This window comes from Microcaecilia unicolor, chromosome 6 (assembly GCF_901765095.1).
Source record: "Microcaecilia unicolor chromosome 6, aMicUni1.1, whole genome shotgun sequence".
Taxonomy (NCBI): domain Eukaryota; kingdom Metazoa; phylum Chordata; class Amphibia; order Gymnophiona; family Siphonopidae; genus Microcaecilia; species Microcaecilia unicolor.
Window position 1 is genome coordinate 45,588,471 of NC_044036.1, and position 16,993 is coordinate 45,605,463.

General features: G+C 42.8%; 1 protein-coding gene across 1 annotated transcript in view; it reads right to left on the minus strand.

The window, feature by feature from the left end:
- Positions 1 to 16,993, minus strand: part of WLS (Wnt ligand secretion mediator) — a 98,358-nt gene that overhangs the window by 63,685 nt on the left and 17,680 nt on the right. The window contains exon 2 of the mRNA XM_030205751.1: positions 12,046 to 12,318. Coding sequence (XP_030061611.1) covers positions 12,046 to 12,318 — 273 coding nt within the window. The remainder of the gene's footprint in view (positions 1 to 12,045; positions 12,319 to 16,993) is intronic.

Below are 16,993 nucleotides of genomic sequence, written 5' to 3' on the forward strand. Positions count from 1 at the left end.
TCCAGCCTTGTGCAGGTGTATGATCTTGTCCCTGACATCCTTAGACAGCTCCTTGCTCTTGGCCATTTTGTAGAGGTTAGAGTCTGACTGATTCACTGAGTCTGTGGACAGGTGTCTTTCATACAGGTGACCATTGCCGACAGCTGTCTGTCATGCAGGTAACGAGTTGATTTGGAGCATCTACCTGGTCTGTAGGGGCCAGATCTCTTACTGGTTGGTGGGGGATCAAATACTTATTTCCCTCTGCAGAATGCAAATAAATTCATATACTTTCCACAATGTGATTTTCCGGATTTAATTTGTGATGTGCTATCTCTCACTGTTACCAATAACCTACCCTTCAATTATGGGCTGCTCATGTCTTTGTCAGTGGGCAAACTTACAAAATCAGCAAGGGATCAAATACTTATTTCCCCCACTGTATATGCGGGATGCAAAGAACAACTGCTCAAGAAATTACAAACGGCCCAAAATACTGCGGCAAGACTGATATTTGGAAAATCTAAATTTGAAACTGCAAAACCACTCAGAGAAATTCTGTATTGGCTCCCTATAAAAGAACGAATAGCCTTTAAAATATGTACATTAATCCACAGAATAATCTACGGTGAGGTACCAGAATACATGCTTAAACTGGTTGATTTACCACCTAGAAACAGAACCAGTTCATAGCGATCTTATCTGAACTTACACTGCAATGGCTTAAAGTATAAATCGCCTCAACGTCACTTACATTGGCACTCAACCGTGGAACGCCTTACCAAAAATTACCTAAACTTTAGGAAATCATTGAAAACAGTATTGTTCAAGAAGGCTTATTCCCCAGGTTCAACATAAATTTTTTTTTTTGTTACATTTGTACCCCGCGCTTTCCCACTCATGGCAGGCTCAATGCGGCTTACATGGGGCAATGGAGGGTTAAGTGACTTGCCCAGAGTCACAAGGAGCTGCCTGTGCCGGGAATCAAACTCAGTTCCTCAGTTCCCCAGGACCAAAGTCCACCACCCTAACCACTAGGCCACTCCTCCACTAATCAGAATTATCCCTTACTATTATAAGATCCAATAGACTCTAATTACATCTCATCTTTCATATTTACTTCTGATTGTTATTTATATCCTACTTCAATACCCATCGTTGTTTAACTGTTATTTTTTTTATTCTGATAAATTTGAAAAATTGTGCTTCTTGCATTGTAACTTACTACAATACTTTTGTAAGCCACTTTGAGCCTGCTATCAGTGGGAAAAGGTGGGATACAAATGTGATAAATAAAATAAATAAAAATTCCATTTGCCTTTGTCTGTTATATGACTTGCAATTTTATTTTATTCATTTATCAACTTTTTAGACTGTTTATTATAGCTGTTTTTATTTTCAGAGTTGAGTCACACAGTTCATGCTTATTGTCTGTGTGGGTTCCTTGAAGCAGCCAATGCGAAACATGGTCCATGTTGGGACCCATGTAAGGAAGCCCTAGCTAACAAACTGATACAACTAAAATAAGTTTTTCAAATTCTTTTTGTCTTTTGATTATATATTGTTGGACTGTGATGGTCCAGTTTCAACTATGAGCACACTTGGTATTATTAATATATTTCTTTACATCATTTGAAATTGACTTATGGTTGTTCTCTGTGGGATTTTTGGAGTGCATGTTTGGACATTTTCTTTCAGAAAGCAGTTGAGTTTGGTTCCCCTCTTGTATTTGATATTCTGTCTTGTTAAAATCTTCATAGCTGCTCCATCTGGCTGCAAGGAGCAGTGGACATCCTCTCAAACACCAGACTCCATACAGGCTTTGTCTACTTACACAACTGCTTCAGGGACTTTGGTAGATGTGCAGCAAAAACATGACTTTTATGCAACTTTTAATGGGTAATTACCATTATTTGCCAATGTTAACAGATTGAAATAAAATGGAGCAATACATTTGAGAGCCTTCCAGGTGATTCAATGCTGCTATTTTTTTTTTAATGTTAAGATGACCCAAGAAATTTAACTCCTCATCAAGCTTGAGTTTTCATCATGAAAGATGTAGGATGTATCGAAGAGAACACTTTGTGTAGCACCCTAATATGACAAAAAGTAGTATTCACCAGACAGGACATAAGAACATCACTTAAGGAAAGTTTGCTCATTTACTTCATAACATTTAGCACTGAATGATTTCACATGAATATGGACTTTGTGTTACACAATAGAGGGTGTCTGGTTATTTTAAACTGCTCATATTCTGCCCATGGATGGTTCTGAGCAGATTATCTAACACATACATAAAATTACAATTAACCAGTAAAACAAATACAGCAGTAACAAACAAAACATCATACCATGATTCACTATTACTACTGACTAGGATTTGGCTGAGTTATAGCTCAAGGCAAGTTACATTCAGGTACAACAGGAACTTTGCTGCCCCTAGAGGGTTAATAATCTAAGTTTGTACCTGAGGCAAAAGAGTGTGGTTAAAAGTGTTTGCCCAAGTTGCTGCAGTGGAATTTGAACCAGGCCTCACCTTGCTGCTCTAACCATTAGGATACCCATAGATCAAATGTCTGACCAAAAACAAAAGCTTTCATCTTTTTCCTAAACGTGGTATAGCAGGTGACCAGCCTCAATTCTAGAGGTAGCCTGCTCTACTCAACAAGACTCACCACAGAAAAAAAAAAAAATCTGCTTCCTAGATTCATCCAAATCCAATTTGTCTAGTTGAGAGAATATGCAAACTACACATTTGCCCTGAGGGTGCAATACTAAACAGAAAACACTTAAAGGCTTTCCTGTAGCAGAGTTAAAATGGTCTTTGAGGTATACAATGGAGAGGGCATCAGTACATGTGACTAGTTTAATAGCAAAGTTATCCCAGCAGTGTGCAGATAAATACAGGCACTTTTAAAAACTTGGTTGTTTCAACTGTATTTTAAATGAGAAGTTGGAAATTTTATTACAGTGGAACTGCATGTCTGTAATATTGAGGCTCATTTTCAAAGCACTTAAGACTTACAAACTTCCATAGGTTACTATGAGGCATATTTTCAAATTACTTTGACTTACCAAGTTCCATAGTAACCTATGGAACTTTGTAAGTCTAAGTGCTTTGAAAATGAGCTTCTAAGTGCTTTGAAAATATGCCTCATTGTGTACTGAAATTGTTAACTGGTGAAAGCTTATCTAGTTGACCTTTATTTGTTGAATAGTTAGGAAGTTATCCATTCCTTGTGTCTCTAAGCTAGCTCAGCAATTATAATAGCACAAAAAAATATATATAAGACTAGTAAAAAAGGCCCGTTTCTGAAAGAAATGAAACGGGCGCTAGCAAGGTTGGCCTCTAATAGCAATTATGTTTTTAAGAGAAATGTTACTGAAATCCCCATAAGCACAGAGGGGAAGTTATCAACATTGGCTACTGTTAAGTTGGGTTATTTTAACACAAGTCGGGTTCAGTACATGGGATGGGTTACATTCCAGTGGGGACGGGAGAAACTTCTGTCCCCGTGCCACTCTCTAATCAGAATCAACCAGTATGATGTATCTCCTGTTCAGTCAGGCTGGTATCAATTTCTTGACCTGCCCTTATCGGGGGGGGGGGGGGGGGGGGGGGGGGGGCAACAGGATCATTCTGGGGATGGAAGGAGACTGATACCTATCTCAGCAATGACTATGGCAAGGGTCCTCAAATCCAGTCCTTGAGGTCCACAACCTAGCCTGGTTTTCAAGATTTCCACAATAAATATGCATAAGATCTATTTACATTCACTGTTTCTACTGCATGCAAATAGATCTCATATATATTCATTATGGAAATCCTGAAAACCAGGCTGGGTTGTGGACCTCGAGGGCTGGATTTGAGGACCTCTGCCTTATGGGCTTGAGTCTAAGTACTCAGCAATGTTCTCCTTATTGAAATATTTACACATGGGGTCTCTTATGACTTGCTATTTTACCATAGATTTTGTGTTCTACAATTCTCTCAACAGATCTAACCCCCCCCCCCCCAAAAAAAAAAAAAAAAAAAAAAAAAATTCAAATCAATGGAAGAAGATGCATTCAAAATGGTGAACTTATTCCTCTGGACTGCAGGAAAAAGTTATTCTGCTCTCATTCAGATTTGCTTTCTGTTCTTCTCCTTTGTCCCTTCTATTTATAACCACTTGATTCCTTCATTCTCAGATCTATCTAACCTTCATCCTTCTTTGCTTCTAGAAAGGTACTAGCTTTAACTTGTTTGCTCATTAACACTACCTGCAAGGACTGATCAGACATGCTCATAGACTAAAATCAGAAGCTATTACTATTCATGATTATCTCTCAGCTAGGTTTTTCTTTTAACATAAAATGTTTTCAGATAATTTAAAACCCAATTTAAAATTTTATATATGTATTTTTATTTTTTGAATCACCAAGTTTTACCCACCCTTCTAGCTGTTCATTTGCATATCTTTCACATATACTCATAACTGAATTATCCTTAAAAGCAGGCCATCTAACATTGAAAGTCTCTCTTACATTTGTTCACCTGATGCCTGGAGAAGCAGCACACAGACTACAAAAAAAAAAGTTTCCCACGGAAATTTACAATCAGACAGACTGGTTTGTAGGAGGAAGTGATTGTCCAGGGGAAAACAAAAGAGTGGGTGGAGGTTGGAAAGACACTTTTTTTGTTTGTTTTCATGTGGTTGGAACACTAGCTGAGACTAAAATACAAACATTTCTACAATTTAAATTATTTTAGTCTCACTGACCATCAGTCTCCTAGCTACTTTAAAAAAAGTGAAACTTAGTCATACCTGTTTAGTTTGTTTCCTTTAGTCAGGCAAGCGGGCGTTATCCCTTCCTGCCAGCACATGGAGGTAGGTACGCTGAGCTTTTCTAGCAACATCACCATTGTAAGGAGGGCTGATCATTAGAAGATTCCAGTATGAGTCTGCCAAAGCAGCAGGTGGTCCCACAAAGCACACCCATGCCCCACCAACCACTGCAGCTATAATGAATTGCACAGCCTCTTTTCTTCTCACCAGGAAGGTCAAAAACTCGCCCGGCTGAACGGAGACGATCACCAAGTGGAGTGTTTCCATCCAAAAGTGTTGAATCCTGAGGAAGGCATTTACTCATTTTGAGTTCCAGAATAAGCCAAAGGGATCCTCTTTTCTACGGGACCATGAAACAAATGAAGTAATGCCCCAGTCCCCTGTTCCTCAGCAGGACAGGCTCCACTGCCCCCAGCTTCAGGAGGTGCCATAGTATAAGCTTGAAAAGGATAAACACGATGTAACACCAATATAGCTTATTGAAACAAACAGAGACCCAATGCAGCATATCCTCATTGTGCCATACTGGTGTTACATCGTGTTCATCTTTGTTGTTGGATCATCCTAGACTTTCTGTACCATGTCATATTGTTGATCACCACTCCTATTTTCCACCGTTTGACGGCATAAGTGTCAAAGCCTGTCGCTTTACCTCCCAGCCTCATGGCAAGACCATGAAGGCATCTAGCACAGAATGAGCCAGCTCATAAGTATTGCCATACTGGGACAGAGCGAAGGTCCATCAAGCCCAGCATCCTGTTTCCAACAGTGGCCAATCCAGGTTACAAGTACCTCGCAAGATCCCAAAACAGTACAATACATTTTATGCTGCTTATCCTACTGGTTTTCACTATCATCTTTACACTGATGACTCCCAGATCTCTCTCTCGACACCAGAAATCTCAGCCAAAATCCAGGCCAAAATAACAGCCTGCCTGTCTCACATTGCTGCCTGGATGTCTCAGCGCCATCTGATACTAAACATGACCAAGACTGAGCTTATCTTTCCCCCTAAACCAACCTCTTCTCCTCCTCCCCCATTCTCTATTTCTGTGAATAACACTCTCATCCTTCCTGTCTCATCAGCTCATAACCTTGGGGTCATCTTCGACTCCTCCCTCTCCTTCTCTGCACATATTCAGCAGACTGCTAAAACCTGTCGTTTCTTTCTCTAGAATATCACCAAAATTTGCCCTTTCCTTTCTGAGCACACTACCAGAACCCTCATCCTCACTCTTATCACCTCTCGCTTAGACTACTGCAACTTGCTTCTCACAGGTCTCCCACTTAGCCATCTCTCTCCTCTTCAATCTGTTCAAAATTCTGCTGCACGACTAATATTCCGCCAGTGTCGTTATGCTCATATTAGCCCTCTCAAGTCACTTCACTGGCTTCCTATCATTTTCTACATACAGTTCAAACTCCTCTTATTGACTTACGTGGAGGGGCATAATCAAACGGCACCGGCCAAATAGATGGCGCCGCAAAGAGCAGTCCCAAACCGTATTATCGCAAAAGATGGCCGGCCATTTTTCGTTTCAATAATACGGTTGAGGCCAGCCAAATGTCAGAGATGGCCGGGTTTTCGCCGATAATGGAAACTGAGGCCGGCGATCTCAAACCCGGCCAAATCCAAGGCATTTGGTCGTGGGAGGAGCCAGCATTTGTAGTGCACTGGTCCACCTCACATGCCAGGACACCAACCGAGCACCCAAGGGGGCACTGCAGTGAACTTCAAAAATAGCTCACAGGTGCATACCTCCTTACCTTGGGTGCTGAACCCCCCAAATCCCACTCACCACAATTGTACACCATTACCATAGCCCTTATGGTTGAAGTGGGGCACCTACATGTGGGTACAGTGGTTTTGGGGGGGTTTTGGAGGGCTCCCATTTACCACCACAAGTGTAACACATGGGGGGGGGGAGGGGGCCTGGGTCCACCTGCCTGAAGTGAACTGCAAAACACAAAAAATGGCGGAAGATAAACCAAAACAGACCAAAAAAAAAAAATCCAAAGAACAAGGGAGTAAGAGCACCAGAAAAGTTTAATGGGACCCTACACGGTCTGTGTTTCGGCCGACAGGCCTTCCTCAGGGGTCCAAGGATTTTCAGCCTGCAAATACTTCCAAGACTTCAGTACTTTAGGGACCTCCCTGCCCAAGGGTTTTCAGCCTGCAACTGCTTCTCGCCTTCCTTGCTGCTCTCCCTGAACTGTTCGGCTTTCGATTATACCGATTTGGCCGGCTTTAGGAGATCGCCGGCCATCTCCCAACTTGTGTCGGAAGCTGGCCGGCAATCTCCTTCGAAAATAAGCTGGATAGTAGTAACATAGTAGATGACTGCAGAAAAAGACCTGCACGGTCCATCCAGTCTGCCCAACAAGATAAACTCATATGTGCTACTTTGTGTATACCTGACCATCATTTGTTTCTGCCATTTTCAGGGCACAGACCATACAAGTCTGCCCAGCACTAACCCCACCTCCCACCACCAGCTCTGCCACCCAATCTTGGCTAAGCTTCTGAGGATCCATTCCTTCTGAACAGGATTCCTTTATGTTTATCCCACGCATTTTTGAATTCCGTTACCGTGGAATAAACAAAGGAATCATGTGCAGAAGGAATAGATCCTCAGAAGCTTAGCCGAGATTGGGAGGCGGGGCTAGTTCTGGGCAAGACTTCTACTGTCTGTGTCCTGAAAATGGCAGATACACACCAAGGTAAGGTATATACAAGAAGTAGCACATATGAGTTTATCTTGTTGGTCAGACTAGATGGACCGGACCGTGCAGGTCTTTTTCTGCCGTCATCTACTATGTTACCGTTTTCATCTCCACCTCCCGCGGGAGGGCATTCCAAGTATCCACCACTTTCTCCGTGAAAAAATACTTCTTGACATTTTTCTTGAGTCTGCCCCCCTTCAATCTAATTTAATGTCCTCTAGTTCTACCACCTTCCCATCTACGGAAAAGGTTTGTTTGCCGATTAATACCTTTCAAATATCTGAACATCTGTATCATATCACCCCTGTTTCTCCTTTCCTCCAGGGTATACTTGTTCAGGTCAGCAAGTCTCTCCTCATACGTCTTGTAACGCAAATACCATACCATTCTCATAACTTTTCTTTGCACCGCTTCAATTCTTTTTACATCCTTAACAAGATACGGCCTCCAAAACTGAACACAATACTCCAGGTGGTGCCTCACCAACGACTTATACAGGGGTATTAAAACCTCTTCATCTGCTTGTCACACCTCTCTCTATATAGCCTAGCAACCTTCTAGCTATGGCCCCCGCCTTGTCACACTGTTTAGTCACCTTCAGATCCTCAGATACTATCACCCAAAGATCCCTCTCCCCGTCCGTACATATCAGACTCTCACCGCCTAACACGTACGTCTCCTGTGGATTTCTACACCCTAAGTGCATCACTTTGCATTTCTTCGCATTGAATTTTAATTGCCAAACCTTAGACCATTCTTCTAGCTTCCGCAGATCCTTTGTCATGTTTTCCACTCCTCCTCCTGGGAGTCCACTCTGCTACAAATCTTAGTATCATCCACAAAAAGGCAAACTTTACCTTCTAACCCTTCGGCAATGTCACTCACAAATATATTGAACAAAATCGCCCCAGTACCGATCCCTGAGGCACTCCACTACTCACCTTTCCCTCATCCATAAACCTGGAAATTCAATTTCAGAGACCAGACACGACCTGGAACTGAATTTCTGGGCATAACACTGCTGGCAGTCAGCAAAACATTGACTGCAGCCAGCGGAATACTGGACCCAATGGCGGCCCGACCATTGGGGTCACCCGAGTTATAAGTGCATTCACTTTGCAGCTCCTCAGTACCTCTCCACTCTCATCTCTCCTTACATTCCTCCCCGGGAACTCCGTTCACTGGGTAAATCTCTTTTATCTGCACCCTTCTCCACCGCCATCTCCAGACTCCGTTCCTTTTATCTTGCTGCAACATATGCCTGGAATAGACTTCCTGTGCCGGTACGTCAAGCTCCATCTCTGGCTGTCTTCAAATCTAGGCTAAAAGCCCACCTTTTTGATGCTGCTTTTAACTCCTATCCCTTATTCACTTGTTCAGAACCCTAACAACCCTAACCCTTTAATATTCCCTTAACTCATGTTTGTCCTGTTTGTCTGTCCTAATTAGATTGTAAGCTCTGTGGAGCAGGGACTGTCTCTTCATGTTCAAGTGTACAGCGCTGTGTACGTCTAGTAGTAGTAGTAAGTCCATTTTAATTTTGGCTTATGGACTTTTCTTTTAGGAAGATAGAGTTTAAAAAAAGGTTTGGCTAAGCTAACTGCTTTTACCACATTCTCTGGCAACAAATTCCAGAGTTTAATTACACGTTGAGTGAAGAAATATTTTCTCCAATTCATTTTAAATTTACTACTTTGTAGCTTCATTGCGTGCCCCCTAGTCCTAGTAATTTTGGAGAGAGTAAACAAGTGATTCACATCTACTCGTTCCACTCCACTCATTATTTTATAGACTTCTCTCATATCTCTCCTCAGCTGTCTTTTCTCCAAGTTGAAGAGCCCTAGACGCTTTAGCCTTTCTTCATAGGGAAGTCGTCCCAGCCCCTTTATCATTTTCGTCGACCTTCTCTGTACCTTTCCTAATTCCACTATATCTTTTTTGAGATGTGGTGACCAGAACTGCATGTAATATTCAAGGTGTGGTCGCATCATGGAGCAATACAAAGGCATTATAATGTGCTCATTTTTGTTTTCCATTCCTTTCCTAATAATACCTAACATTCTATTTGCTTTCTTAGCCGTCGCTGCTGCTGCCACCGCCGCACAGTGAGAGCACAGGTTTTCAATGTATCATCAATGATGACACCTAGATCCCTTTCCCGGTCGGTGACTCCTAATGTGGAACCTGGCATTACGTAGCTATAGTTCAGGTTCCTCTTTCCCACATGTATCACTTGGCACTTGCTCACAGTAAACGTCACTTGCTATTTGGATGCCCAGTCTCCCAGTCTAGTAAGGTCCTCTTGTAATTTGTCATCCTCATGCGATTTATCAGCTTTGAATAACTTTGTCATCAGCAAATTTAATTACCTCACTAGTTACTCCCATCTCTAGATCATTTATAAATATGTCAAAAAGCAGCGGTCCCAGTATAGACCCCTGGGGAACCCCACTATCCACCCTTCTCCATTGAGAATACTGGCCATGTAACCCTACTCTGTTTTCTATCTTTGAACCAGTTTTTAATCCACAACAGAACACTACCTCCTATCCCATGACTCTCCAATTTCCCCTGGAGTCTTTTATCAGGTACTTTGTCAAACATCTTTTGAAAATCCAGATACAGCAAATTTAATTACCTCACTAGTTGCTGCAAGGGAAATGCTCCTGGGGGGGGGGGGGGGGGGGGTGCTCAGACTTGTTTTGAGGTTCTCTGCTGAAAGTTTTTCTCTTCCTACAGCAAGAGGTTATATAGCCCCCCATCAGGTCTTGGAGGGTGTGGTATCTTTCACACCAGCCCTGGCTCAGCCACGGGCTCCAGAATCTCACCCTTCTGGTTAAGTAGGCTCTGGCAGCAGAGAATGAAATTTTCCAATGAGCACCAGCCCTTCTTTTATTGGCGATGTCACTGGAAAAGATCAGTTTCTCTACCACCTTCTATTGGCTGGGAAGGGATAACCAGGGCTGTGGAGTCCGTACACCAAACCTTCAACTTCGGCTCCTCTATTTTTCTACTGTCCATCTCCGACTCCTACTGGTATTAGGCTTTAAATTATTTCTACTGGATCTAAAGTACTGGAAAATATAACTTATATTTACCATAAAAGTATAAAATGACATGTGTAAGTTTTTATGAAGCTGGTCAGTGTCAGTATATTTTTACAGACTCCAACTCTATCCAAAATCACTTCCAACTCCAGCTCCACAGCCCTAGGGATAACACTCACTTGTTCAAGATGGTACAAGCCAGAGGTTAAGGATGTGTAGTTTTAGCCCTCTCCTTCTCACAAAAACAATCATACCCCTTCTGCAAACTCATTTCCATCTTTATCCCTACATTTCCTAAAGAGTTGCCTTAAGAACTTGCAGCTAGAGGTACCAAATTGTTTCTGATCCCAAGTGGGCAAATATGAAATAAAACAGACAACATATTGGGTTGAAGGTCTAGTGCCAATTATTACAAGTTTCAAACTCGAGATAATGACCCCTTTTTGAGCCAATCCAGAAGAATGAACACAGAATAGCTGAAAACTGTGAAAGAATCCCCGTTTGTAGCTTCCCACAATTTTGTGAAGTTTTCCCCATTTAAAGAAATGGGCCAACTGGCCTTCAGAAAGAGGGGATAAAATCTGGGACCTTCGCTACCATGCCACAAACCAATAATGCCTATAATTATTTTGCAGGATGTGTCTGGAATTTGGTTTGAACTTCTAGAAAGTTAGCTACTTACAGCAGGGCTGCTGTGTTGCATATGTTAAATGTTTACATCAAAATGAAAACAAGAGGCTAAAATAATGTTTTATGTAGGGTTACCATTCGTCCGGATTTCCCCGGACATGTCCTCTTTTTGAGGGCATGTCCGGGGCGTCCGGCGGATTTTGCCCGCGCCCACGTTTGTCCGGATTTCTGGACAAACGTGGGCGCGGGCGGGCTCTTGCGTGCGGTGGGCGGGCAATCGGCGCCGTGGGTCTGGTCTCCCATCCCCTCCCCTTCCTTACCATGTTCCCTGGTGGTCTAGTGACATCTTCGGGGCAGGAAAGAGCCCCCTCCTTCCTGCCCGGAGCACTGCCTCCCCTGTCTATCATCCTTCTCGGTCTGGCTGGGGATTCAAAATGGCCGCCGAGAGTTGAACTCTCACGAGGCCACTTCAACTCTCGGTGGCCATTTTGAATCCCCAGCCAGACCGAGGAGGATGCAGCAGGCAAGGGCAAGGCAAGGCCCTGAAGAGAAGACGCTACTAGACCACCAGGGCTAGATAGTAAGTGGGGGGTGGGGGGGGGGGGTATGTGACGGGGGGAGGGGAATAGGGGCGGAACGAGGACCCAAAGGGGGCGTGACATGTGTCCTCTTTTTCAGAGGACACAAAATGGTAACCCTAGTTTTATGTTAATCCTGAAAACTCTCTTGGATGATCTAAAGCACAGAAAGTCAATCTGGAAGCATGCATAAACAAAAGAGAATACAAGGCAATGTTGCTAGAAAGAAATCAGAGCAATAAATACAAGACTTACGTATGAAGTTATTACTCTTGAAGGCAATGTCAAGTTGCATGATTGAGAGCATGAATTGGAACCAGGGGCTCATCTCCTTGGAAATAAAGGGAATGTGGACAGCAAACACGATGTCATTGGCTTCTATTTGTCTTTTCAAAGCCTCATCAAAGGAGCTAATCTTCTCGCATTGGTTTGGTCCCCAGGGCATAAACCATTTGGTTTTATGATGATTCTTCTGCACATCAATACATTTTGTTGCTGTGGAATGAAGAACTGAGGTAGGATCTGGAGCTTTAAAAGAAAAACAAAAAAACAGTTAAATTAGAAGAGCCAGGAAACATTAAATCATTAGTCATAGAACATGACATTTCTTTATAAATACATGATATACACATGAAAAGAAGAAAAACAAAGACCACTGCTTTAAAATGTTGACACAAACTTTCCAAAATTAAGAGTTAAACTGTGTAGTAGAAGCCTCAGCAATATGCCCTCTATATAACTGAGAAACATTCTGAAGTCCCTTCCTAAACTAATGCCTAATCTGATGTGATGTAATGGGGAATAGTCTTCTTTGCCACTCACAAGACAGGAGGCATCACCTTCATCGATTTGGGGGGAAAGGTTTGGTGAGCCAGTGCCCAGATCTTTCTTCCATGAGGAGTCCAAGGGTAAAGAAGAGGTTGGCTTGACCGCAGAGCTGGAGAACAGCACTGTGCAGTCTTTAGACCTGCCATCATCTACTATGTTACTATGTATGTGATATACTGTGAATCATTTAGAGAAAATCTAAGTGGCTAAAATATCACAAATCAGGGGAAGTTACTGAATAAGGACTGGAGGACAAGCAACAACAGTATACACACATCGGTTTCCATCCGTTCATATGCAAAAAGGTGTGCTGCCACACAAATCATTCATCATGAGATCAGTGAAAATTCACGTTGGCACTGCCACCATGACCAATGTCCAACCCTGCAACAATTTTTGCAGGGGAGCTACAGGTGCAATGGTTGTCCATGTCCATATTACCAATACTACTCCCCAGCTCTTCTGACCTTATGTTGGGGGTGGGGGGAGGGAAGCAAAGAAGCAGCAGCTTCAACTAGTGGCTCCTAAATTATTGGTCGGGATGAGGTCACATCACTGGGTGGGGTCACAGAAAACAGGGCTGCACTCCTCATTTCCAATGTGACCTATGTCCAACAGTGGCGAGCACCATGCTGAGAATCCTTGGTTGGTTCTCTACGGTCTGAGCCCAAGTACGTTTATAAAACTAATTTGACATTCTGGCCTAGATTGGATCGACAGAATTCTGTACTGGATCTGATCTACTGAGGTACTTGGGCCTGGCATGGCCTTTAAGCGAACAAACAACATTTATTAATGAAATTGAAGTTAATCTATGTTCCAATTACTCCGAACTGTGTTCAGTATCCTTTGACTTCCAACAGTATACATACCAAAGTGCACCTGGAAGTTCTCTTCATCATGATGTTGGAATAAAATCTCTACCTTTGCCAATTTTTCAGTCTCTGCATTTCTTAACAGTTGAGGCTCTCTCTCTACAAGTGTCACTTGGTACTGACATATCTATGAGTAATGTGGTTCTTGTATTTTACACCTGCACTACTATTTGGCTCTCTTACAGTAAGGTTTTTATTTTATTTTTTTTAAGTAGCTGGAACAGGAATTCCCCAGGTGATCATGTCTTCATTTTCCAGTTATGTCAGGGTCATGATCCCAGTAATTTTTAATAATACTTAAGTTTCCAGTAGTTGAGTAGTGCAAACTTTTTTTGCCTTCTCACATCAGCGTATCATACCTAGCAAAAAGCTATGGAAAAAGTAAATGAGGGCAGATAGAGACCTGAACGGTCCAGCCAGTCTGGACTGTTCAGGTCTTTATCTGAAGTGTAACCATTTCTAGGTCTGTGCTATATACTCTGCTCCACTCTTTTACCATTTTTTTTCTATGCTGTCCTTATGCCAACATTGTCACTCTCCCCAGTCATGATTTTCTGGATTAAACAACTTCCAGCTGAATCTTGAGCTGAGAACATATTCGATAATGAACTTCCGTTGACCATTCACCATTAGTGGAAAGGCTTCAATTCTTAGACTGAATATCTGGAAAATCTAAAATTTACAAATACATGTAGGGGTTTTGAGAGAGAACAAATTTGAAGAATCAAATACATACGTCTGTGAACCTGAAGGAGTCGGCAAAAAACAGATGGAAGGATCTAAGGGGGTCTTTTACTAAGGTATGCTAGTGTTTTTAGCTCGTGTTTTATGAATCAGAGTCAGAATCTTATATGAGATTTGTATGCTCACTGGGAGCCAATGCTCCTGCCAAAGGAGAGGAGTAACGTGATCATATTTCTGACTAACAGAGATCAATTTAACAGCAATGTTTTGTATTATTTGAAGGTGACAGAGGTCACGTTTTCCAAAGCTCGTTGTATCTGGGCACAAATTTTCTTCAGCTTCTTGGTCCACTCTGCTACAACTGGGACCTTTCAACTGTCATATTTCTCATGAGTACAGCTGTGGGTAAAACACACCAATGGCAAAGTACTTGTCAAAATGTGGTCTGCATGATATGCAAATTCTACAGTCAGGGGCAACTGTTCTGATGAGTTATAAAAACACCCTGCCTATGCTCTACTTGTTCAGTATAACCATTTGCATGTGAAAGACATGCTCATGATAGACCTGAATGTTCAATTGCCTGGTTAATCTTCATCAAAACTGTGTTGTAAGTTGGGTACCTCAGACAACTGTGATGGTAAACCCATGAGTCAGACCATCTCTTTTATTAATATGGCTACAGTTTCCCCATGCAAAGAGGAAAAAATCTACTGCTACAATAAAGTAGTCTACTACTACAATAAAGTGGATCCTCTTTGAAAAGGAGTCTACCACCACCAAGATTGTGAGTTCAGTTTCCACCTGTCAGGCTTTCCAAAAGCAGGAACTAGGATCGTGAGCCCTTGGGCCACTGCCAAGGAGCAGCAGTGGCAGGCAAAACCACCCCACACAGGGATAAGGCAGAACTCTGACAGGGCCAGCTAGACTTCACCTGCACTTGACCACCGTCCCTCAGGAGTTGAGCCCCTGAGTGCAGGTGGCCGGCAGGACTTACCGGACAGGGCCGGAACTGGATACCAGCAGGATACACACAGGGACTAGAACACACAGGGAAGCTAGGCAGAATACTAGACTAGGACTCTCAGACAGACAAGGGCCAGAACTGAAAGCTGCAAGCAGCCACTGAAACAGGGAACAAACACTGGTAGACAAAAGACAGAACTGAAAGAAGCCAGGCAGCCACTGAACAAGACACACAGGCAACCAAGAACTAGACAAAGACATACAACAAGAAACAACACTGGGAAACAAGCAATACAGTACACGAAGCTACACAAAGACTAAACTAGAATCAGGCAAGAATACAGACTATAATATGGACTAGGCAGAAGTGCAGCAGCACCCCAACATACCAGGGCCTTAGGCGGTGCAAAGGCAAAGCAGAGAGTTCCCAAATGGCTAATAAGCCCAGCAGCAGCTGAGATCCACTGCAACAATCACCAGGCAGCTACGGGTGCTGTGCAGGCTCAAACAAGACAAGCAAGTCTGGCAGGCCGGAAGATCTGGACTGGACTGGGCTGAAGTCTGGAACGGGAATCAGCACACAGACAATCCAATGCAGCCACCAGGTCTGGCCACCAGAGGGCAAGAGGAACACAAACCAGGTGCAGTACAGTGGAGAAATCAGAGCTATGCTGGAAGCAGCCAGCACACAGAGACAGAACTAACTCAGAAAGACCAGACAGAAGCCAGCTTAGAAGCTGACCGCCAGAAATAAGGTCAGCCTCAGACGGGTCACGACCACAGACGTGACACCACCTGAGCATGTCCAAAACCTCTACTCAAATGTTCTTAAATCATGCTAAGTTTCGTGACACATTCCTATTGAACCCTGACTCCATGAGATCCATGGCTGAAAACCTCCACTTGTTGCACAAGATTGGGAGTTCTGTTTATTGGGCCTTAAAAAATAGCCAAAGCCATTACACGTAGCAAGGTAGCCAGAACAGGGACCTTCGACTCTGACCTCTCAATTTCTCTACTGTCAGACTGACTCTTACTGATATTAGGCTTTATATTTTTTGTTCTGAATCTAAAGTACTGGCAAATATAACATATTTACCAGTGCTTTGACAAAGAAAGTATAAAATGATAAATTTACCATATATTGTAATGTTGTAAGTTTTTATTTTGAAGCTAAGAGTCGGTACATTTTTACTAAACACTGACTCCACCCAAAACTGCTTCCAATTGACTCTTGACTCATAACATGGTAACATAGTAGATGACGGCAGAAAAAGACCTGCATGGTCCATCCAGTCTGCCCAAGACAAACTCATATGTGTATACCTTACCTTGAATTTGTACCTGTCCTTTTCAGGGCACAGACCATATAAGTCTGCCCAGCAGTATTTCCCGCCTCCCAACCAACAGTCCCGCCTCCCATCACCGGCTCTGGTACAGACCGTATAAGTCTACTCCACAGCCATGGCCAGAACAATTCAGTAGAAAGGAGGTAGCGTGTGCTTTAGAGGCATGCACAGAAAAAAAATCTGCTTCTCTCTGCATCTCAGAAATAGGACTGCTGCTGAAAGGTGAGAGGAGCAAGTGTCCTGAAAATGCTGCTGGTGTCACTCTAGCAGGTGGCCCTCTACCCACTGGTACAGTTAGCAATGAAATGCAGCAGAAGTATATCTCCAGTTAGTGGCATGTGTAATTCTTATTAAGGGAAAATATACCCACAGCATTTAAAAACTAAAACCACTGACCGTGGATACTGTACTATAAACAAACTGTCTAGAAAAAAAACTTCTACCACACTGTGCCATGTTGACGAGAATCTGAATCCAACCTCATGTGGTGTCACCTTCTTC